This window comes from Poromitra crassiceps, assembly GCF_964638095.1.
Source record: "Poromitra crassiceps genome assembly, chromosome: 1".
In the NCBI taxonomy this organism is placed as follows: Eukaryota; Metazoa; Chordata; class Actinopteri; order Beryciformes; family Melamphaidae; genus Poromitra; species Poromitra crassiceps.
The window spans coordinates 46,581,396-46,606,923 of NC_139623.1; the positions used below are offsets into that span (position 1 = coordinate 46,581,396).

A 25,528-nucleotide genomic window follows, 5' to 3' on the forward strand; every position below is an offset into this window, starting at 1 on the left:
TCACATTGAGACATAGTGACAGTCTGTAATATCACATTGAGACGTACTGACAGTCTGTAAGTATCACATTGAGACGTAGTGTCAGTCTGTAAGTATCACATTGAGACATAGTGACAGTCTCAATGTGATATTACATCATTTGATGTAATATCAATGTGTAAGTATCACATTGAGACGTACTGACAGTCTGTAAGTATCACATTGAGACATAGTGACAGTCTGTAAGTATCACATTGAGACGTAGTGACAGTCTGTAAGTATCACATTGAGACATAGTGACAGTCTGTAAGTATCACATTGAGACGTAGTGACAGTCTGTAAGTATCACATTGAGACGTAGTGACAGTCTGTAAGTATCACATTGAGACATAGTGACAGTCTGTAAGTATCACATTGAGACATGGTGACAGTCTGTAAGTATCACATTGAGACATGGTGACAGTCTGTAAGTATCACATTGAGACATGGTGACAGTCTGTAAGTATCACATTGAGACATAGTGACAGTCTGTAAGTATCACATTGAGACATAGTGACAGTCTGTAAGTATCACATTGAGACGTAGTGACAGTCTGTAAGTATCACATTGAGACGTAGTGACAGTCTGTAAGTATCACATTGAGACATAGTGACAGTCTGTAAGTATCACATTGAGACATGGTGACAGTCTGTAAGTATCACATTGAGACATGGTGACAGTCTGTAAGTATCACATTGAGACATGGTGACAGTCTGTAAGTATCACATTGAGACATGGTGACAGTCTGTAAGTATCACATTGAGACATAGTGACAGTCTGTAAGTATCACATTGAGACATAGTGACAGTCTGTAAGTATCATATTGAGACGTCCTGACAGTCTGTAAGTATCACATTGAGACATAGTGACAGTCTGTAAGTATCACATTGAGACGTACTGACAGTCTGTAAGTATCACATTGAGACATAGTGACAGTCTGTAAGTATCACATTGAGACATAGTGACAGTCTGTAAGTATCACATTGAGACATAGTGACAGTCTGTAAGTATCACATTGAGACATAGTGACAGTCTGTAAGTATCACATTGAGACATAGTGACAGTCTGTAAGTATCACATTGAGACATAGTGACAGTCTGTAAGTATCATATTGAGACGTACTGACAGTCTGTAAGTATCACATTGAGACATAGTGACAGTCTGTAAGTATCACATTGAGACGTAGTGACAGTCTGTAAGTATCACATTGAGACATAGTGACAGTCTGTAAGTATCACATTGAGACATAGTGACAGTCTGTAAGTATCACATTGAGACGTACTGACAGTCTGTAAGTATCACATTGAGACATAGTGACAGTCTGTAAGTATCACATTGAGACGTAGTGACAGTCTGTAAGTATCACATTGAGATGTAGTGACAGTCTGTAAGTATCACATTGAGACATAGTGACAGTCTGTAAGTATCACATTGAGACATGGTGACAGTCTGTAAGTATCACATTGAGACATGGTGACAGTCTGTAAGTATCACATTGAGACATAGTGACAGTCTGTAAGTATCACATTGAGACATAGTGACAGTCTGTAAGTATCATATTGAGACGTCCTGACAGTCTGTAAGTATCACATTGAGACATAGTGACAGTCTGTAAGTATCACATTGAGACATAGTGACAGTCTGTAAGTATCACATTGAGACATAGTGACAGTCTGTAAGTATCACATTGAGACATAGTGACAGTCTGTAAGTATCACATTGAGACATAGTGACAGTCTGTAAGTATCACATTGAGACATAGTGACAGTCTGTAAGTATCACATTGAGACATAGTGACAGTCTGTAAGTATCATATTGAGACGTACTGACAGTCTGTAAGTATCACATTGAGACGTACTGACAGTCTGTAAGTATCACATTGAGACGTACTGACAGTCTGTAAGTATCACATTGAGACGTACTGACAGTCTGTAAGTATCACATTGAGACATAGTGACAGTCTGTAAGTATCACATTGAGACGTAGTGACAGTCTGTAAGTATCACATTGAGACATAGTGACAGTCTGTAAGTATCACATTGAGACATAGTGACAGTCTGTAAGTATCACATTGAGACATAGTGACAGTCTGTAAGTATCATATTGAGACGTACTGACAGTCTGTAAGTATCACATTGAGACATAGTGACAGTCTGTAAGTATCACATTGAGACGTACTGACAGTCTGTAAGTATCACATTGAGACATAGTGACAGTCTGTAAGTATCACATTGAGACGTACTGACAGTCTGTAAGTATCACATTGAGACGTACTGACAGTCTGTAAGTATCACATTGAGACGTACTGACAGTCTGTAAGTATCACATTGAGACGTACTGACAGTCTGTAAGTATCACATTGAGACGTACTGACAGTCTGTAAGTATCACATTGAGACGTACTGACAGTATGTAAGTATCACATTGAGACATAGTGACAGTCTGTAAGTATCACATTGAGACATAGTGACAGTCTGTAAGTATCACATTGAGACATAGTGACAGTCTGTAAGTATCACATTGAGACATAGTGACAGTCTGTAAGTATCACATTGAGACATAGTGAGAGTCTGTATGTATCACATTGAGACATAGTGACAGCTGCTGACATTCATCAATTTCCCCAAGCGGATTCATAATCTATCTTATCTTATTCCACACATTAACATAAAATCAGTATTCATGAATGCACCATGTAGCTGTTATGAATGGGAATTATACAGTAAATGTATTATATAAAGTGTTACTGATCACTTTTGCTGCTATATATTTAAAGCTGCACGAGGCCAGATTTGATGCAAACATGCACCTGTCTTATTATCGGCCTGCATCACAAACTCGGACTGCAACACAGAAGAGCGTCCCATCCCGTCAATTTGGACTTTGTAGATCTGCTCCATTTTTGCCCAAAATTTATTTTGCGGCATGGACATTGGTGGGAAATCTTGTCAGTGCACAGGAAATGACAAAATGGAAAGGAAAGGAGCGAAGTACTGGCTGAACCTTTTCACTGTCTCCCCCGACACCAGCCACTAAGAAGAGGAAATTTAGGTCCGAGGACTGTGCAGTACTCACGTCGTTACCTCTTACTGCCACTTGGGGCTGCCAATGTGCACAATTTCCTATTGAGAAGCTTTGAGGAAAATAAACAAATACTTGCTCACATTTTCTGTGACCCGGCAGCTGCTCCACCTTGTAAATGGAAAGACGGCCCACGCCGCCGCAGGGGGACCCCCGCTCACCCCGACACGCCAGACAGGGGGACCCCCTCTCACCCCGACACGCCAGACTGCAGTCCTCCTCTGGAGCCCGTGCACTACTGATGCGGTTCCCACAGTGGCATTCAGCTCCGTATTCCAGACCTGCAAACTGGTACCCACTAGCCGCACGCACGCACGCACGCACGCACGCACGCACGCATGCACACACACACACACACAGACACACACACACAGAGTTTTGAGCCCACAATGCCCTAGCCTGGGGCAATCCATAGGCGAGGCATGGCAAGTTTACACAGCACATTCCAAACACGGAGGCAATTTAAAGGGCTTTACATAAAATGGTTAAAAAGAAAAGAGCATATAAACGATTAAGAAAAGAAAAGTGTTACAAGGTCAAATAATAAACAGTATAAGACCAATAAACATCCAGAAGGTCACAGTGCAAAATGATTAGCACTGGAGCAATTCAAGTCAAAATAAAAACATATTTTTACTTTGTGACTGAATTCATGTGCATATTTTCTGAATAATTATAATAAACATATCCCACATCACTGCCATGGCAGACGCACTTCAGTATTGTCAAAGCCTTCACTCCATTCCAAATGGAGAAATATTAGATAAAGTTGGGGCCCTCACAAAAATAATCACTCTACAATTCTTCCTGTTCAAAGGTCGGGAGCGTTTCTTTCGTGCGATTAATTCGCACATCAATAATATTTTCCGAACCTATATCAGTCAATGCAACCATGCATACCAACGGCGAAGTTTCTCTGAGCGTTATTGCGGTGTTTATTTTTTCGAACCACGGTCGATTTTTCAGAAATTCGCTTCCGACGTGTACACATCTGTGGCTGTGATTGACAGGTGGGTCAAAACTCGCATCGCAATTTCGTGCCGTATATTCGCATCGCTCTTGATGTGTAAGGACCTTAACACACACTTTTCCCCAATACTGGCTGCTCTTGATCAAATGATCAGATCTCACCTGAAGCTATTGGCCGTGGGCTAAGTGGGCTAAGCCATCCCAAAGGACGCAAGTTGACATTTCAAAATTATTGTGTTAATTCAGACCTCCTGGCACGAAAGGTGGCAGCCCCTGTGATATGTGTTAGCACAGCTCCGTCTCCTCCTCTCCCTGCAGTACTCTGCCTGGACTGAGGTCACCTCTGATCTGTACTTTACATATCAAGGACGCCGTGACTCATCTCTTCCTCTCTCTTTATCCTCCCTCCTTGGGTAAGACATCATCAAAATTGACCTTTTCTTATGTCCTTTGAAGCTGCCTCGTAAATTGCCTTGACTTTTTGCTGTGGCTCATTTCAATAATTGGGCTGCTTAGGTAATGAGCGTGACTCCGATCTCCATGTGGATGTGTGGAGGAGGAGCCGGGATGTGAACACTGCCTGCCTGCATCCCTCTGGCCTCTGCTGTTCTGTTTCAGTGGAGCCAGTAAGACGCTGTATAAAAGGGAATAATGCAATCCGATCTTTGGCTCTATTCATTTAAGTCTTGCAAGTTTGGACACATAGGGCCCTATTCTCCCACAGGCCTTAGGCGCAAAAACGGGCCTTAAACGCAAAAAAACGTGCCTTGCGCCTGCCTCGGGAAGAGCAACATGGCTTTAGGCCCCGAAATGCGCTTTAGGCCAAACAGGCATGGCGTAGTGCCAGAATAGGCCAGAATGGGCGTTTCGGCCTTAAATACCGGCCTAACGATATCTTCCCCCCTGGCGTTAACTCATTGAGTGCCAATGACGACTATCGTCGTCAATTCAAATAGTAACGTAGAGTGCCAATGACGACTAAAGTCGTCAATTTGCGTTTTTTGACGGTGGGATGTGGATCAAAGCCTGATGCATCTCCTGTGAAAGTATGGGGGATGTCGAATGTGTAGAAGCTATTTTATGGACCCATTAGGTGGCGACAGTGCTCTCCAGATTAAAGAAAGGTGAGGAAAAACAGCAGAAGAAGCCCCGTGATGAAACGGAAACCGATGCTGGAGCCAGAGCCGTATAGATTGCTCTGGCTGGAGCTAACGTTAGATGCGAACAGCAGTCAATCCGCTCCCACAACTGAGCCCCTCTGTCTCTGCTGCATAGTTTCTCCACACGATTAGCCGCCAGAAAAGCAGCACCCGACGCCGAAGGGCCAAACCATTCTCAGCAGTCCGGTTTGGCTTTTCGGTGTCGCGCTGGGAGCCGGCGCACAAAAACAGAGCGCTCCGAAAATAGACGCTGGGTGCGTGTTAGGCTGTGTGTTAGTGTGGGGTTGAGTTTCTCCCAGCTCCGCCAGCATGCAGGCTGTGTGTTGGTGTGGGGGTGAGTTTCTCCCAGCTCTGGCATGCAAGCTATGTGTTGGTGTGGGGATGAGTTTATCCCAGGCAGCTCCATGCAGAGATTCGTCGCCTGACGCAGCTAGCAGAGATTCGAGCAGAGCCACCAGAGACACTCCCACAGAGGAGGAGTTTGCAGTTGAGGGGGGTGGGGGTGCTGTTTTATTGAAGGAAATTACTGTTCAGATGTTTCAGGTCAGAAAATATTAGCTTCAGAGTCAGTGATTTGCTTGAAATGCTTCATTTCACAAAAGGCTCATTATCTCAGCTTCTAGTCTGAAACGTCTGTTTTTGGTGAAATCAACCTATCTTCTCCGGCTGATAACTAAAGAAGGGAAAATGATATCAATAAACTTTTTTTCGCTGATGATACAATAGAGTCTCATTGTTCTTTCTGCGTGTTCGGTGTTTACATAGTAATATCACACAATATTCTGTGGGCCTCGAGAAATCACTGAAAACGCTCTGAAAGGGCTGGCACTGGGAGCATCCGTTTTCCAAAAGTGGCTGGCACTCAATGAGTTAATTTAGCGCTTTGCGCTTTTGAAAACCAGGCCTTATTCAGTGCGCCGTGGATATTCCACGCACAGCTTCTCCTCTGCTGATCTCACACTTTGTCCCCCTCTAGCTCTCTCACTCCCTCCCTCGTGCACTCAGACAGCCACAAAGTCCGATGGGAAAAAAAAGTAGTTATACCATACGTAGTATAACAACATGACAGTTTTAACAACATGACAGTTTTTATAACATGACAGTTTTGAGCCCGTCATTCAGAGGCTGTTCTCTCCCCCTCTCTCTCTCTCTCACTCCCTGCCCAGCACAAATGGAAAAAAAGCTGTTCTCTCCCCCGCTCTCTCTCTCTCACTCCCTCAAATCTCCCAGCATGCATTGAGACTAATACATTTCGAGAATAAATATCAACCAAATCAGCCTAAATTGCCTAAAGTGGTAGATAGAAATACTGTTTCTGTTCACACAACATGCAATTCTCGAACATTTCAATATTGGCCAAAATAAAACATAGAAATCCAAACACAACCCGATGTGAAACATATATGTCATCTAACGTGATTTAGATAACTGACAGCGTAACGCGGTTCTACTGTCATGTCCTATACTGTGATGTCCGCTCCAATAAATTGGCCCTACTTCACATTTAGTTTTACAATAAAAACACATTTCTGCATGACTTTACATAATGTACATTATGTGCATCATCCTACCTGTGCAGTATGGAGGACCAGGAGGGTCTTACGCTAATGAATAGAGTGTCCCCTTAATAATTATCCAATCGTACAATTAAAAAGAGTAATTTCAAAAATAATTCACAAATGACGTATTAATACATCATTAAAAAGTCGTATTTGGAAAAGGAACTTCAAAAACATCCATTAAACAGTGTATTTCAAAATGGAATTACGAATACATCATTTAAAACATCATTTAATACATCGTTTCCTTATTCCTATTCGAAATAACCATTTGGAATTGTATTTGAAGTCACTATATTAAATCCCCGATTCGAAATAACGATTGGAAATGCCATTTACCCATTGCATGACACTTTTGGCCTAGCCTAGAAAAACTGTGTAAAACAATGCAAATTAGACGTGTACTTTAATTTTAAATTTGACATACCTTGTAGGCCCTGGAGAGTCTTAAGCTAATGAATAGAGTGTTCCTTTAACAATTATCTAATCGTACAATTAAAAAGAGTAATTTCAAAAAGAATTCACAAATGACGTATTAATACATCATTAAAAAGTCGTATTTGGAAAAGGAACTTCAAAAACATCCATTAAACAGTGTATTTCAAAATGGAATTACGAATACATCATTTAAAACATCATTTAAACAGTGTATTTCAAAATGGAATTACGAATACATCATTTAAAACATAATTTAATACATCATTTCCTTATTCCTATTTGAAATAACCATTTGGAATTGTATTTGAAGTCACTATTTCAAAACCAATTCAAAAAACCGATAGGAAAACCATTTTGTTTTAACATGACACTTTTTTGCTCTTTGTCCCCAGCCAAACAGTGTCAATCGTGAATCCATGGTCCTAATGCAAATGAGCCATGTAACAGGCTCTCTGATTGGCTAGAGAGGCAGTCCACTGAGCCAGGCTCTTTCGTGCCTCAAAGCTCTCTAGCCAATCAGAGAGCCTGTTACATGGCTCATTTGCATTAGGGGGCTCAATTCACGATTGACGCTGTTTGGCTGGGGACAAAGAGCAAAAAAGTGTCATGTTAAAACGAAATGGTTTTCCAAACGGTTTTTTGAATTAGTTTTGAAATAGTGACTTCAAATACAATTACAAATGTTTATTTCGAATAGGAATAAGGAAATTATGTATTAAATGATGTTTTAAATGATGTATTCGTAATTCCATTTTGAAATACACTGTTTAAATGATGTTTTAAATGATGTATTCGTAATTCCATTTTGAAATACACTGTTTAATGGATGTTTTTGAAGTTCCTTTTCCAAATACGACTTTTTAATGATGTATTAATACGTCATTTGTGAATTCTTTTTGAAATTACTCTTTTTAATTGTACGATTAGATAATTATTAAAGGAACACTCTATTCATTAGCTTAAGACTCTCCAGGGCCTACAAGGTATGTAAAATTTAAAATTAAAGTACACGTCTAATTTGCATTGTTTTACACAGTTTTTCTAGGCTAAGGCCAAAAGTGTCATGCAATGGGTAAATGGCATATCCAATCGTTATTTCGAATCAGGGATTTAATATAGTGACTTCAAATACAATTCCAAATGGTTATTTCGAATAGGAATAAGGAAACAATGTTCCTTTTCCAAATACGACTTTTTAATGATGTATTAATACGTAATTTGTGAATCCTTTTTGAAATTACTCTTTTTAATTGTACGATTGGATAATTATTAAGGAGACACTCTATTCATTAGCGTAAGACTCTCCTGGTCCTCCGTCCTCCATAGTGCATCAGGGGAGAGAAAACGATATCATTCTGGACAAACTTTCACCAATCTAATCTCATCATGACATAGGGATAGGCTATTTTTTTCTAGCCAATGCGTTTAGAACATTCTTTTCACTTTGATCTTGCTATAGTGTAGCGTATTTACATGCTTGCAATATTTAAACTGCAGTTAGATTGGTTTGAGAAGCATAATAATATGGAATAATAGCCTATATATGGAGACAGACACACGGGATGAAAGGGAGGGGGGAGCAGAGCGCTTGGCTTTTCTGGCTTTACTGGATTGCTCCGTGGAATTGGAGCTTAAAAGGGACGCTTGTGATTAATTTACTGCACTTCTCCAATGACCAGATTGTGCATAATTTTACTCTTAAAAGGCGTGGTTATAATGCTTAAGTCCGCCTGTAGCGCCAACACCAAGATATCGAGTGGGCTGGTCCACGCCCACTACTCTGTGCTGCGCTGGGCGCAGTTCATAGGCCAATGCAACGATAGAGGCCATAGGGCCCTATCTTCCCCCTGGCCTTAAAATAGCGTTTAAGGCCAGGCGCAGTGCAAATTGTGGCCGTGGTCAAGCGCAGTCCATATTTTCCCCTCGGCGCTAAACCCATCTGTTAACCACTTAACCACTCCTTTTAAGCGTAGAATTATTCACAACGTGCTCATTGGAGAAGTGCAGTAAACAAATCACAATCTTCCCTTTTAAGCTCCAATTCCACGGCGCGATCCAGTCCGGTCAGAAAAGCCCGACCAAAGCGCTCTGAGCTCCCCCCTCCCTCTTTCATCCCCGTCTGTCTCCATATATATTATTCCATATTATTATGCTCCTCAAACAAATCTCACTGCAGTTTAAATACAGCAAGTATGTAAATACGCTACACTATAGCAAGATCAAAGTGAAAAGAATGTTCTAAACGCATCGGCTAGAAAAATATAGCCTATCCCTGGATGTCATGATGAGATTAGATTGGTGAAAGTTTGGGCAGAATGATATCGTTTTCTCTCGCTACCCTTTATTCTCCCCCACTGCACAGGTAGGATGATGCCTCTGCAGCCTCTGAATGACAGGGGCTCAAATCTACGGTAGAACAACTTTTTTTCCATCTGTCTTTGTGCCTGCCTAGTGTCTACATAGGCTATAAATTAGTGGCCTTTTCCCCAAAATAGTGATGGTTCTGTCATTCTGTGGTGTAGCCTACATTTCAGATCTGATGCTAGCAGTGCGCTATAGGGGCAGAAATTGACAGGCGAGAGAGAGGGAGAGAGGGAGTGAGAGAGAGAGAGGGGGGGGAGAGAGTGAGTGCATCCCCGGGGCCGGCGCGCTGAATCTGCATCTCTCCTGCATCTCCGCTGTGTAATTGCGCACGCAGTACCCACCAATTTAGTCCGTCAACTTCCCCTTGGCGCACATAAAGAAACATGCTTCCGTCACTGTCTGCTTGATGGCGAGAGAGACTTCAGCTGTATGCTACTCGTGACAAAACCAGACATCAAATTTTCAACAGTTAACTAACCCTATATCCCGGGCGCACTGAATAAGGCCTGGCTTTGAAAAGCGCTAAGCGCTAAATCAACGCCAGGGGAGAAGATAGCGTTAGGCCGGTATTTAAGGCCGAAACGCCCATTCTGGCCTATTCTGGCACTGGGCCACGCCTCTTCGCCGTAAAGCGCATTTCGGGGCCTAAAAACATGATGCTATCTTCCCGAGTCAGGCGCAAAGCGTGTTTTTTGCGTTTAACGCCAGTTTAGCGCCTAAGGCCAGTGGGAAGATAGGGCCCATAGTCATTTTACTGCGGCAAATTCAGCCCACACGAACTCAGTGCCTCCAGGATTTGGCGGATTTTGTGATTGTTGCAATCAAAAATGCTTGATTTTGCAGCTGCTTTTCTAAAAAAATGGTCATACAATTTGCAAAGTTTCGTGATTTATAATTTATTTTGCGGTAAAATAGTAGGAGCTGGCAAAAATTGCAAGGAGAATTTTTTTTCTTTTCTTTTCTAATTACTACCTAATGGCAACTTTTCTCAAAACTTGCAATGCAATTTGCAAAAAAAAATGGCGCTAGTTGAGGAACCTGTTTTGCTGTGTGTTTTCTTTTTTTCCAGAGAAATCACGTAATATAGTGGAGATTGGTTGAATTAGCATTAATTACTGCGATCGCAAGAGGGACCGATAACAAAGCATAACACATGAGTTAACCGCTGAGTCATTAACCGATTGCTGTAGTCACCTCATTAAGCATTTCAACACATGCACGCCTCCCTCCCTCGTTCTTCTGCCACAGATCAACGCTTTAGTCTCTCGTCTCTCTCTCTCACCCCCCTCATCTTTTACTGTCATCCAGCCACCTGGCTCTCCGCTGGAACACAGCAGCCATTCATCGAGAAGACAGAGATCGAAAGCATTTACTCAAACAGCAGACCCTCTGTGGTCCCCCCCCTACCCCCCCCCCCCCCCCCCCCCCCCCCCATAGGAGGAGCCCGCCGCAAATGCATTACCTTTCCGAGCAGGTGTCTTGACACAGAGAGCAGGTCATCTTGCGCAGGTCATACAGCATGGTTCCCCCCAGGGCGCGCTCATTGGCATCATGCAGAAAGCAGCCAATGTAGGTCCCTGGATGTGTCAGAATGAACCAGTGAGAGACATTCACATTCAGTTCTTTTTGCTATGCTAAATAATGCTACTCACAAACACAAAGTGCCCTCCTGAAGCACAGAAAGCCAGTGTGGCTGAGGTTATGTCAACTCTTCTGTCAGTGTTTGTGTCAGGGGGTTCCTCCGTACATAACCCCCCACTAAAAAAACATGCAGAAGATCGTCATCCGACCAGTGACGACAACATCTGAAGTTGGTCCAATGATGGTCCAATGAAGGTCCCCGGGCGCTGGAAAGAAATAGCGACCACTGCTCCTGGCCTGCCCCCTGGAGGAAAGGACAAGCCTGGATGGGTCAAATGCAGAGGACATATTTCACCGGCCACCGTCAGCATGAGTGTGTGTAGTGGCCGCATGCATGTGTTGTAGTGTGTTCGTGTGACAATAAAGACGGGCTGCCGTCTGAAATCGTGTTAATCGTGTTACAGTCTAATTCATTCTTTCAGGTTCTTCCCTTGAGTCTGACACTATCACTTAATTGTTTGGGGGTATAGTACACATTTTAGACAGATTCAGCAATTTGATGATGTTAACATGTAAAGTAGTAATAGGTAGGCCTTTTGGTGTTTATTTATTTATTTATTGACATTACCTTTGATATCTGTCAAGGAGGTTATGTTTTCAGTGCTGTTTGTCTGTGCTCTCCGAGTGCCGTTTTAAAAGATTATTTTGCAAAGAAAACTACTACATATTCATATTCCTTGATATTTAAAAGGTTTTGAGGATATTGAGGATTTAGGCTTATGTATTTGATCCCCCCCTTCCCGGAGTTTCTCCCATTTTCTTCCCGATTGTACTACTTGCGCAATTCCCCCTGCTGCCCCAGTCGTTGCTCCACCCCCTCTGCCGATCTGGGGAGAGCCATAGACTAGCACATGCTTCCTCCGATACATGTGCAGTCGCCAGCCGCCTCTTTTTACCTGAAAGCGAGTTTCACTGGAAGGATCACACACTATTCCCCCCAGTTCCCTTCACTCCCCAACAGATGCCCTGACCGAGCAGAGGAGGCACTAGTGCAGCTTCCCTCCCGCAGTCACGGCCAATTGTATCTGTGATGAACGTCTGACTAAGCCGGAGGTAGGCTACCGCTGCCGGGAATTGAACCCAGGGCTCTGCGGTGGTAGGCGAGTGCTTTTACCGAAAAACCAACCAGAAGGCTTAATTTTTTATTTATTTTTTAGACAGAAAAACTATCCAAAAAACTTATCCTGAAAGAATGGAAGTCCCCCTCTCCGCTTACTTTCCAACTGTGGTTGACGGACATGATCTCGGTCATGAGGATGGAAAGGCTCAGATCCCTGAGAACCAAATCACTTAATAAGTTTCTAACTATTTGGGACCCGTTTCTGGCCTACCTCGACGAGGTTGGGGGCGGTGGGTGACTTGCCCAGTTGGTTCCTCTTGGACCCCTTGAGTGGGACCCCACGCACAACATTTCTTACAAGCACATAAGCACCCTATATGGATGGTAGCACCACATTATTGTCGATACATTATATGTTTGTTTTTTCTTTTTTTTCTTTCCTTTCCTGTGTCTGAGCTTGTTCGTTTGTTTTGTTTCTATGTTGTTGAAATTGAAATTGAAAATATAATATATATATATAAAAAGAGGAAAAATAGACAGATGCCAACTGGTCAAGGGGAAGATTTGAAAAGCAGTGGAGGAGCTGCATGCCAGTAGGATTCCAGGGATGCGGCAGCAAGGTGCATGGACCAGATGGGAGTAGGCAATGGACCATAAAATCTCTGGCAGGCCAAGTATCACCATATAAAAATCATGATTCAATCACTCCATGATGTCTTCTGAAGCCCATCCAGCTTCTCCTGCTGGGGCGACGCTGGGGTTACCCCCCCGGCGCCTCAGGAGAGAAACACGTGCACAGCTGCTGCCTGAAAGCTCTGAGAGAGCGTTGCTATCGTTGGCACCAGACCTCTGTGCTTTGAAGGCTACGGAAGAAATCGTCTCCAGAGGCATCACCCGACACCCAGGGTGAGCCCCACGGCTTTGATCAAAGTGAAGGAGAAGCCCCAGCCCCGGTCCAGAGTCTCAGGTGGGCTCCTCGTTCCCGTGCAACAGCTAGGGAAGCAGAATGACACTACATAGTAACAAACGACTGCAGTTGGGCCAGACACCAAGACAGACGACTATAGATGCTGGAGCTGATTCTCCCCTGGGACGATTGGCATGGCTGGTGCCAATGAGAGGATGGCAATGGATGAGCACATGTGCCCCCTGGCAGCGGGAGCATGCATTGTGCATCAAGGTGGACTGGGTTTACAGGCAAGCCTTTGTACTGTACTGAGTCCACAGTCTCTTAGGCATCACAGACACTAGCCCATTTCGGAACTGTTTGGGTCATATAACGTAATCATCTCCCCTCCACAGTCCCTTATGAGACGGTGGACTCTCGCGCTGCTAAAACCCCCAAGCAGTCGAAATCGGAGATGCCCACGTATTTACGAAGTGTCACAGAAACATTTCAAAGCCGAAGCAGAAGGGTTCATTGCTTCTCGGCGGCGGGGTTTGAAAGCTTGATGCTGCTAATAAGTGCCTTTTTTTTTTCCTTCTTCTTTTTTTACAATTTTCAGAACAAAACAGAACAGAACAACAGGCTCAAACAAAGACAAAAACAAAAACATACATCCATCAACTTTTCAGCATACATAGTGATAGCAGCCATGTAAAGTGTCAATGTGCTTGCAAGAAATGTGCGTGGGATCTCGCGCAAGGGCTCCATAAAGAGTCAGCCAGGTGAGTCATCAGTCACCTCTAACCAGGTCCAAATAGGCCAGAAACGGATCCCAGACCTCAGAGAATTTCTTAAGCAAATTGATCCTCAAAAACCGGAGTCTCTCCATATGTATAACTGAAATCATGTCCGTCAGCCACAGCTGGAACGTGAAGAGGGGGACTTCCACTCCTTAAGAATAAGTCTCTTGGCGACAGTCATCCCCTGTGTCAGGGACTGCTGCACAGCCATAGGGAAGAACAGTGAGGATTCTGAGCAGCCGAAGCTGGCGAGTTCTGCCTCTGGCTGAAGGGCTACTTTGTAGGGCTTAGAGTACCAGTCAAATATCTTGGCCCAGAATCCGGAAAGTAAAGGACAAAACCAAAAAGCATGGGATGGTGTACCCTCTGACACCTGACACCTGTCACATAGCGGCGAGATGGAAGGATAAATCTTGTGCAGTCTAACCTTGGAATAATGAAGACGATGAGTGACTTTAAATTGGATCAGCTGGTGTCTGCTGTTAACCGAACAGAGTAGGGCCAAAGACAGACTCCTGTCCCATATAATTTCAGACAAATCAACACCAAGCTCCTCCTGCCACGCCTCTCTGATCCTCTCAGTGGGGACCCTGGTGTGATCATCAAACAGACACACAAATCTAGAAATAAGATGCCTAGAGTGAGGGGGGCTTAACAAAACATAAAAAAAACATGTTCACTTGGGAGAGCCTCAAAATCCCGAATCTTGGATCTAACGTGTTGGGCAACTCAAATGTCCTTCTCAGAAGATCGAAGGATGCAAAATTACCATCTATGTACAGGTCCCTAATCGAAACCAGCCCCTTCTCACTCCAGGCATGATAGATTTTGTCTGACCATGGTGGTGAAAAAGAATGATTAAAACAAATTGGTATGAGGACAGAAACATCAGATAGACTCAGAACACCTCTAATTTGGTTCAGAATTCTGACTGAATTTTTCACAACAAAACTTAAATGTTGTAAAGTCCCTTGCTGCTCTAGCTTAGAAAATAACATAACTGGCAGAGAGGAGTTCACAATAGAGCTCGCCTCCATTTTCAGCCACAGGGGAGCCCCGAGAATTAGATTGCCGGGAGTCCCCTGCCGCCAGAACATCAAAGCCCTAAGATTAGCAGCCCAATAGTAGTGTCTGAACACTGGCAGGGCCAGCCCGCCTTCAGATTTGGGTTTTTGCAAATTAATTTTCGAAATTCTATGGTTCTTATAATTCCAGATGTAAGACATAATTATGGAGTCCAGCTCTTTAAAGAAAGCAGATGTGAGGAAAATAGGAAGGTTTTGACACAAATAGAGGAACTTTGGAAGTGAAACCATCTTGACTGAGTTTATACGACCAATCATGGACAAAGGGAGTTTTCTATACATTGCTTGAGTGTCAAAACAAATTCACCAAAGTTCAACTTAAGTATTAATTTAGGATCTCTGGGTATGCAGGCCAAGATAAGTGAGACGGTCTTTAGCCAATTTGAATGGGAGGTTTTCCAAGAAGCCGGGGGTGAAGACATCAGAGAGAGGCATAAAGTCACTCTTTGTCCAATTAATTGTATATATCGAAGGAAGTGATTAATTCTAAAAGAGAAGGGATCAACTTCTCAGAGTCATGTAGGTATAATATTACGTCGTCAGCGTACAAACTAATACGCGTCTCAATGCCTCCGACCTTCAGGCCTGCAATATTTGGGTGACAACGTATATTTAAGGCAAGGGGCTCGAGCGCGACGGCGAAGAGGGCCGGCGAGAGAGGGCAACCCTGCTGAACCGAGCGAAGCAATGGCAAATTGGTTGATTTGTCACCATTGGTTATAACTGAACATGTTGGACTAGCATATATGAGCTTTACCCAGGAAATGAATGAATCCCCAAACCCGAATCTGTGCAGTGACTCGAACATATAAGGCCACCAGGCGCGGACTGCATAATCGGGTGCTTCGGGCAGATGCCCGGTGGCCTGGCCTAGCATGGCCTGCAATTTTGTTTTACCCCCGCAGGCCAGGCCAATCACTGAACAGCAGGCCAGTATGTATAAGTGATCCTAGTTGCACAGCTTGCAGGCAGGCAGGCTGCAGGCAGCCAGGCAGGGAGGACTGAGTTAACTTTTCAGTCAGAAGCTGCTGAGACCAGCGCGGGTGGGCAGGACTTGCTGTTCAATGGTGCCAAAATGGAGAAGAAAAGAGGTGCAGAGAGGTGGAAAGCAAGAAGCCTATGTTGTTTCTTGGCCTAAACTACAATATCAGTGGTAGACAATTGTCTATTGCCTCTAGAATGTTCGAGAGAAATTAAATTAACACTAATTTGTATTTATTTATGTATTTATGTATGTTTTTTTTTTAGGAGGCAGAAGCAGCACTAGCACTGCAGCAGGTGCTCCTGCAGAGCTGGAGGTGGTGTTGAACATATCAGAATCAGGAACTTTCAGGTAGGCTACAATTTCAGAGCATAAAGTGAAACATGTAGGCTATATACTGATTGCTTTCACATTAATGTGCTTTATGGGATTATCAGTAGGACTGTACAATACAGTTTAAAGTGGAGATGAAGTTTGATTTTATTATTTTTGTATTTGCATTTAACCTCAGACAAGACAAGACAGGACACTGCACTCTTCCTTAAATGAAATTTGCTGTGAAGCTTTTGTACAGAGGCATGTTTTGTTTTTACGTCTTCATATTATACTTGCAGCAAATACCGGTAGGTAACATGTAACATCACGTTAGCATTATTCACCAAATCTTGCTTCAAACGGCCCAAAATTTTGGCATGTGTGTCAGCGTCTGTTGGCCTGGCCTGTATGGTATCTAATGCCCGGCCTGAATTATGGTCCCAGTCCGCCCCCGAAGGCCACTCAACCTGATCGAACGCCTTCTGTGCATCGAGTGATAAAATCGCTGCACTGCTGGTCTTACTATGATCTGCGTACATGGTGTTTAGGAGGAGTCTGACATTAAAAAAAGAAAACCTATTCGGGATAAACGCTTTCTGGTCAGGATGAATAATGAATGAGAAATGTTTATTTAGCTGGGTAGCCAGCGTTTTAGTGATTACCTTTCTGTCAAAATTCTGGAGCGCTATGGGTCTGTAGCTTCATACAATGTTTTAGGCAAGACTTTGTCCTTCTTAGAGCTAGATATCATTCGTCCGGTCTGGCTGCTTTGCCTGATGGGAATGACTTAATGGCAGAAGTTATTTCTTCCAGTGTAAAATCAGCGTCCTCTCTGGCAGCGTCACTAAGTTTGGGTGTTTCAAAAGGGTCAAAAAAGTCGTTCAAATCGGGCTGAGCGGCATCACATTTAAATGAGTAGAGTTCACTGTAAAACTCTCTAAATCGATCATTTATCTCCTTGGGATCAATCAGCAGGGCGCCATTTTTTGATTTATTAGAAAGGATTGACCTGGAGGCCTGGGCGCCTTTGAGCTGCCGTGCCAGGAGCCCCTCTGGCTTATCTCTCAGTTCAAATTGCTTTTGTCTCAATTTTAAAAGGAGTGTGTTGATCTGACCACCCAGGATGCAATTATATTCATATTTTAGCTTCAGTATCTTATTATAATCTTCAGAGGATTTTGAAACCTGGTATGCTGCTTCGAGGGCAGGAAGAGCATTTTCAATCGCCAATAATCTCTTCTCTCTCTGCCTCTTGGCAGCAGATTCATATGAAATCATATCATTACAACCTTTAATGTTTCCCATAATATGGAGGCTGATACTTCACCGTTATAAGTGCCTCTTTTTATCCGAATTCTGTGTCTGTGATATTTTTTCGCAAATGCCAAGATGGCCGCCCACAGAATATTAAAGTTATTTATTAGCAGCATCGAGCTTTCAAACCCCGCCGCCGAGAAGCACTGAACCCTTCTGCTTCGGCTTTGAAATGTTTCTGTGACACTTTGTAAATACGTGGGCATCTCCGATTTCGACTGCTTGGGGGGTTTTAGCAGCGCGAGAGTCCTGTACAAAATCCCCCCATCAGCTCAGCCTCACCCAATCAGCCACACCTGGGGCCCTGATTGGGCCGCACCTGGGCTCAATAAAGGACGGCTGATTGGGTGAGGCTCAGTAGGCTCCAGACAGCAGTGGAGGAGGCTGCTTTGGCCTTCCCTTGATGTTCACCAATGTGCAGATGCATCATTGCCAGTAAGTCTTGTTATAGTTAGTTATTTCCTTTTGTATATTTGAATTAGATGTATTATTACTTTACAGTTGAATGTTTTCCCTTGTTTGTTTGAAACCTTTGTTAATACCTTTTTGTGTTTAGGTAAAATCATCTGTATCATCTGTTTACATCAATCTACACCTGTCGGATATTCCATCACACACCAAGGAATCTGTCTAAATAAAACCCTTGCATTTGGTTCCTCTGAGTCCTCATTCTTACCGATGCCCCACTTGCTGAGGCTATACCTTTAACCAACACCTCAAGCAGTTTCTACATGGTCCTTCGAACCCGGATTGGCCTCAGCAAGTGGGAATGGACCAGAGGAACCAGCAACCAGCAGAGGGACCAAGGTGGGCACCTGGATACCATCAACAATATGGATATTATCCAGCCTTCTACTCTACTTCAGTAGCACAAACCTTCCAACCCCATCCCCCAACACAGTGTAATTGCCATGTGGTCGGGCATACACCTGGGAGACAGCCTAGCCAACCTGCACCATATCAACTTAGTGAGCACCATAGACACCTGTTGATGCAGGTTAGCAGGAGGCTTGACACGATAGAGCAGAGTGTGTACCGAAGAGGAGCGGCCCATGCACCTCCTCTGCCTCGGGTGCTCCCTGCACCTCCTCCGCTTCAGGTGTTTCAGGTGCCTCCTCCTCCTCAGGTGCTCCCTGCACCTCCTCCGCCTCAGGTGTTCCCTGCACCTCCTCCGCCTCAGGTGTTCCCTACACCTCCTCCACCTCAGGTGTTCCCTGCACCTCCTCCGCCTCAGCTGTTCCAGGCGCCTCCTCAGCCTCAGGTGCTCCCTGCACCTCCTCAGCCTCAGGTGCTCCCTGCGCCACCTCCTCCGCCTCAGCTGTTCCAGGCGCCTCCTCAGCCTCAGGTGCTCCCTGCACCTCCTCCTCAGCCTCAGGTGCTCCCTGCACCTCCTCAGCCTCAGGTGCTCCCTGCGCCACCTCCTCCACCTCAGGTGTTCCCTACACCTCCTCAGCCTCAGGTGCTCCCTGCACCTCCTCAGCCTCAGGTGCTCCCTGCGCCTCCGCCTCAGCTGTTCCAGGCGCCTCCTCAGCCTCAGGTGCTCCCTGCACCTCCTCCTCAGCCTCGGGTGCTCCCTGCACCACCTCCTCCGCCTCAGCTGTTCCAGGCGCCTCCTCAGCCTCAGGTGCTCCCTGCACCTCCTCAGCCTCAGGTGCTCCCTGCGCCACCTGCTCCGCCTCAGCTGTTCCAGGCGCCTCCTCAGCCTCAGGTGCTCCCTGCACCTCCTCCGCCTCAGGTGCTCCCCGCACCTCATCAGTACCAGGTGCTCCCCGCACCTTCACAGCTCCAGGTGCCACCTGCACCTCCTCTGCTCCAGGTGCCTCCTTCATTCCAGGTTCCGCTAGCGCCTTTTCCATTCCAGTGGGCCCCGGCAACTGATCCTATGCAGGTAGGCCCAGCACCCCTAGGTTGGCCAGCCCAAGTAAGGCAACTCCAACAACGTTATGACCACCAGGCTTACCAATATGGTAATTACCTTCCTGGGGTGGCCCCCCTGGCTCCAGTCCCAGTGCCCCCCGCACTGCCAGTTCCGGTGCCCCCCGCACCGCCAGTCCCGGTGGCCCCCCTGGCTCTAGTCCCAGTGCCCCCTGCACTGCCAGTCCCGGTGCCCCCCGCACCGCCAGTCCCGGTGGCCCCCCTGGCTCCAGTCCCAGTGCCCCCCGCACTGCCAGTTCCGGTGCCCCCCGCACCGCCAGTCCCGGTGGCCCCCCTGGCTCCAGTCCCGGTGCCCCCCGCACCGCCAGTCCCGGTGGCCCCCCTGGCTCCAGTCCCAGTGCCCCCCGCACTGCCAGTCCCGGTGCCCCCCGCACCACCAGTCCCAGTGCCCCCCGCACTGCTAGTCCCGGTGGCCCCCCTGGCTCCAGTCCCAGTGCCCCCCGCACTGCCAGTTCCGGTGCCCCCCGCACCGCCAGTCCCGGTGGCCCCCCTGGCTCTAGTCCCAGTGCCCCCTGCACTGCCAGTCCCGGTGCCCCCCGCACCGCCAGTCCCGGTGGCCCCCCTGGCTCCAGTCCCAGTGCCCCCCGCACTGCCAGTTCCGGTGCCCCCCGCACCGCCAGTCCCGGTGGCCCCCCTGGCTCTAGTCCCAGTGCCCCCTGCACTGCCAGTCCCGGTGCCCCCCGCACCGCCAGTCCCGGTGGCCCCCCTGGCTCCAGTCCCAGTGCCCCCCGCACTGCCAGTTCCGGTGCCCCCCGCACCGCCAGTCCCGGTGGCCCCCCTGGCTCTAGTCCCAGTGCCCCCTGCACTGCCAGTCCCGGTGCCCCCCGCACCGCCAGTCCCGGTGGCCCCCCTGGCTCCAGTCCCAGTGCCCCCCGCACTGCCAGTTCCGGTGCCCCCCGCACCGCCAGTCCCGGTGGCCCCCCTGGCTCTAGTCCCAGTGCCCCCTGCACTGCCAGTCCCGGTGCCCCCCGCACCGCCAGTCCCGGTGGCCCCCCTGGCTCCAGTCCCAGTGCCCCCCGCACTGCCAGTTCCGGTGCCCCCCGCACCGCCAGTCCCGGTGGCCCCCCTGGCTCTAGTCCCAGTGCCCCCTGCACTGCCAGTCCCGGTGCCCCCCGCACCGCCAGTCCCGGTGGCCCCCCTGGCTCCAGTCCCAGTGCCCCCCGCACTGCCAGTTCCGGTGCCCCCCGCACCGCCAGTCCCGGTGGCCCCCCTGGCTCTAGTCCCAGTGCCCCCTGCACTGCCAGTCCCGGTGCCCCCCGCACCGCCAGTCCCGGTGGCCCCCCTGGCTCCAGTCCCAGTGCCCCCCGCACTGCCAGTTCCGGTGCCCCCCGCACCGCCAGTCCCGGTGGCCCCCCTGGCTCTAGTCCCAGTGCCCCCTGCGCTGCCAGTCCCGGTGCCCCCCGCACCGCCAGTCCCGGTGGCCCCCCTGGCTCCAGTCCCAGTGCCCCCCGCACTGCCAGATCCGGTGGCCCCCCTGGCTCCAGTCCCAGTGCCCCCCGCACTGCCAGTTCCGGTGCCCCCCGCACTGCCAGTTCCGGTGCCCCCCGCACCGCCAGTCCCAGTGGGCCCCCTGGCTCCAGTCCCAGTGCCCCCTGCACTGCCAGTACCGGTGCCCCCCGCACCGTCAGTTCCGGTGCCCCCTGCACCGCCAGCCCTGGTGGCCCCCCTGGCACCAGTCCCGGTGCCCCCTGCACCGGTGGCCCCCCCGGCTCTAGCCCCAGTGCCCCCTAGACCTCCTGCTCGGGTGGCCCCCGCACCTCCAGCCGCTCCCTTGGCACCCATCCCTCGGCGCCGACCTACCGTGGCACCATTCCACCACCAGCATCCAGGTCGGCCTCCGGAAGGGTGCTGCTACCTGTGTCATCAGCGTCTGGGCCATCGTCCAGGGTTGCTCCACCCTACTGGCCTGCCCCCTGGACGCCCTCCGGACCCGTGGTGCCCTTCAGCCATCCTGCCTGACCAGCCTGTGAACCCAAAACTTGTTTTTCATGGGGCGGCGGGACGCCCATCTCCCTTGGGTGATGTATGGCAGCCTTTCCTCCTACAGCTAACCCTGGATTTTCTGGACCCTGACCTGAGTTTATTTATCAAATATAATGGTATATTTGAGGGGCGGCTGTACAAAATCCCCCCATCAGCTCAGCCTCACCCAATCAGCCACACCTGGGGCCCTGATTGGGCCGCACCTGGGCTCAATAAAGGACGGCTGATTGGGTGAGGCTCAGTAGGCTCCAGACAGCAGTGGAGGAGGCTGCTTTGGCCTTCCCTTGATGTTCACCAATGTGCAGATGCATCATTGCCAGTAAGTCTTGTTATAGTTAGTTATTTCCTTTTGTATATTTGAATTAGATGTATTATTACTTTACAGTTGAATGTTTTCCCTTGTTTGTTTGAAACCTTTGTTAATACCTTTTTGTGTTTAGGTAAAATCATCTGTATCATCTGTTTACATCAATCTACACCTGTCGGATATTCCATCACACACCAAGGAATCTGTCTAAATAAAACCCTTGGCATATGTTCCTCTGGTCCTCCTCATTCTCACCGATGCCCCACTTGCTGAGGCTATACCTTTAACCAACACCTCAAGCAGTTTCTACAAGTCCACTGTCTCATAAGGGACTGTGGAGGGGAGATGATCACGTCATATGCCCCGAAAACAGTTCCGAAAAGGGGCTACACAGACACTTTACTTTACTTTACTTTATGTCATTTAGCAGACGCTTTTGTCCAAAGCGACTTACAATGCAATACAATACAGTGCAGTACAATATACAATCAAAGAATACACATTATCAGCAACAATACAGAAAAATATATCAAGCAATGAACAAGGTAAAAAACAACAAACACTTATAAAAGTATCACTTATAAAGACACAGCAAACAATAAGCACGGTGAACAATCGACAACTGAAAAGTAGCACTTAAGAAAGGTCTGATCCGGAAGGGCCAAAATATAGTCCAAATAGGTGAGTCTTTAGTCTACGACGGAAAATAGGCAGTGTTTCAGCTGAACTGACCGAAAGGGGGAGCTCATTCCACCATTGTGGCGCTAAAGAGGAAAAGAGTCGGGATCTAGATGAGCGACCCCCAGGTCCGCAGATTGATGGAGGGGCTAGACGGACAGGACGGGTGGAGGTACGGAGAGAGCTATGCAATGGTTGGAGCTTAACCATGGACTGTAGATACATAGGGGCTGACCGGTGGAGTGCCCTGTAAGCCAGTACCAGAGACTTGAATCTGATGCGTGAAAGGATGGGAAGCCAATGGAGTTTATGGAGGAGGTGAGTGACGTGAGAGAATTTGGGCAGGTTATACACCAGACGGGCTGCAGAGTTTTGAATTAGTTGAAGAGGTCGGATAGCAGAACCAGGTAACCCGGCCAACAGAACATTGCAATAATCCATGCGGGAGAAAACCAATGCCTGGACCAGGAGTTGAGTCGCCTCTACTGAGAGACAGGACCGAATCCTACGGATGTTATAGAGTGAAAATCTGCAGGCGCGGGCAGTGGCTGCGATGAAGGCTGAGTTAGATAGCTGGTTATCAAGCATTACGCGGAGGTTTTTAACTGTTTGAGAGGGCAGTATGGTAGTGTTTTCAATGGAGATGGAGAGGTCACTGAGAGGACAGTCTTTAGCCGGGAGGAAGAGGAGCTCAGTTTTGTCAATGTTCAATTTGAGATGGTGTGCGGACATCCAGGCTGCAATGTCATTGAGGCAGGAGGCAAGGCGGGCTACAATTTGGGTGTCAGAGGGGGGGAAAGAAAGGAAAAGTTGTGTGTCATCGGCGTAACAATGGTAAGAGAAACCGTGAGAGGCTATCACATGGCCGAGCGATCTGATGTACAGAAGAAAAAGGAAAGGGCCCAGGACTGAGCCCTGGGGTACACCAGTGGTAAGAGTGGAGGGTCGAGAAAGGGCACCTCGCCATAACACCTGGTATGAGCGATCAGAAAGATAAGAAGTAAACCAAGAAAGTGCAGAACCAGAAATACCCAGGTGAGAGAGAGTAGAGAGAAGGATTTGGTGATTTACGGTGTCAAAAGCTGCTGATAGATCTAGAAGAACAAGGACAGAGGAGAGGGATGAGGATTTGGCAGAATGTAAGGCATGAGTGACTGAGAGGAGGGCTGTCTCGGTGGAGTGATATGGCTTGAAACCTGATTGTAGAGGATCTAATAGATTGTTCTGGGAGAGATAAAGTGAGAGTTGATCTGAGACTGCACGTTCGAGGGTTTTGGATATGAAGGAGAGAAGGGACACGGGACGGTAGCTATGGGTGGTGGAGGGGTCTAGAGAAGGTTTTTTGAGAAGTGGTTTGACTCTAGCGGTCTTGAGGAGAGTGGGAACAGAACCAGAGGACAAGGATGAATTGATGAAGGAAGTGAGAAAATTGGAAATATCAGAGGAGATAGCCTGGAGGAGAGAGGAGGGGATAGGATCGAGGGGGCAGGAGGTAGCACGGTTGGACATAATAAGTTTGAGTACATCTTCAGGGGAGAGGGGACAGAAGGAGGCAAGACCAGTGGGGGGGGGTCGGAGAGTGTGTGCTGGTGACGGAGAAACTGCTGTTGGTGACTGGAGGGGGGAAAGCAGAGCTGATGTCATCTACCTTCTTGGTGAAGAAGGTCATGAAATCGTCGGCAGTGAGGGAAGGGGGGGGGGGAGGGGGTGGAGGGTTGAGAAGAGTGGAAAAAGTAGAAAACAGTTTACTAGGGTTTGAGGCGGAAGACTGGCTTTCTGAGATGTAGAAAGAGGACTTAGCAGCTGAGATAGAAGAGGTGAAATTTGAATGGAGGAGGTGGTAGGCAGAGAGGTCAGTGGGGAGAAGAGACTTTTTCCATTTTCGCTCGGCTGCCCGAAGCTCAGCACGACTGGTAGGCAGAGCCCTGGACAGCCAAGGAGCAGGAGGGGAGGTTCTGGCAGGTTTGGTGATGAGGGGACAGAGGGAGTCGAGAGCGGAGGAGAGAGAGGAAAGAAGTGCAGCGGAGGCTAGGTTGGTGGAGAGACAGGAGAATTGCTCCACTGAGGGAAGGATGGAGAGAACAGTAGAAGAGAGGGCTGAGGGTGAGAGGGTTTGTAGGTTACGCCGAGTGGTGATGTTGTGAGTGGGTGCAGGGGGGGGAATGGGGAGAGAGATGGGAAGGGAGAAGGTTACAAAATGGTGATCTGATACGGGGAGCGGAGTGACAGTGAGGTTGGAAGTGCAGCAAGAGCGTGAGAAAACAAGGTCGAGCAGATTTCCGGCTTTATGAGTGGGAGGAGATAGGGACAGAGAGAGATCAAAAGATGAGAAAAAACTAGTGAACAAAGAGGTCTGAAGTGTCGTGGCCGGGATATTGAAGTCACCTAACAGGATGAGTGGTGTGGCATCTTCAGGATATATGGAGAGGAGGGTGTCTAATTGCTCTAGAAAATCACCAAGCTGACCAGGTGGGCGGTAAATGACTATGATGCTAAGTTTAATGGGTAGGGATACAGTGACAGAGTGAGCTTCGAAGGAGGAAAGAGAGAGATGGGAAAGAGGGGTGACTGTGTATGTCCATTTAGGTGATATAAGAAGCCCAGTGCCCCCCCCTCGGCCAGAGGCTCGGGGGGTGTGTGAGAATGAAAAGGCAGAGGAGAGAGCAGCTGGGGTGGCAGTATTTTCTGGAATAATCCAGGTTTCCGTGAGGGCGAGAAAGAGGAGAGATTGAGAGAGGGCGTGACAGGAGATTATATCGGTTTTATTTACTGCTGATTGGCAATTCCAGAGACCACCGGAGATAATAAGAGGAGTATTGACATTTTTTAAAGATGAAAAGTTTTCAGGGTTACTGCCATGTCTAAAAAACGGGGTGGGTGAAAAGTTATTTTTTACAGTGATGTGGACAGGAATTGAATAGGAGACACCAGTTGTGATAGGGAAGGGTAGAGGT

General features: G+C 47.5%; 1 protein-coding gene across 1 annotated transcript in view; it reads right to left on the reverse strand.

Annotated features, from left to right (window-relative positions):
- The window catches only part of wscd1b (WSC domain containing 1b), a gene marked incomplete at both ends in the record, with an annotated part of 45,768 nt that overhangs the window by 9,299 nt on the left and 10,941 nt on the right, over positions 1 to 25,528 (reverse strand). The window contains 2 exons of the mRNA XM_083640531.1: positions 3,182 to 3,396; positions 11,051 to 11,165. Of these exons, the coding sequence (XP_083496657.1) occupies positions 3,182 to 3,396; positions 11,051 to 11,165 (330 nt within the window). The remainder of the gene's footprint in view (positions 1 to 3,181; positions 3,397 to 11,050; positions 11,166 to 25,528) is intronic.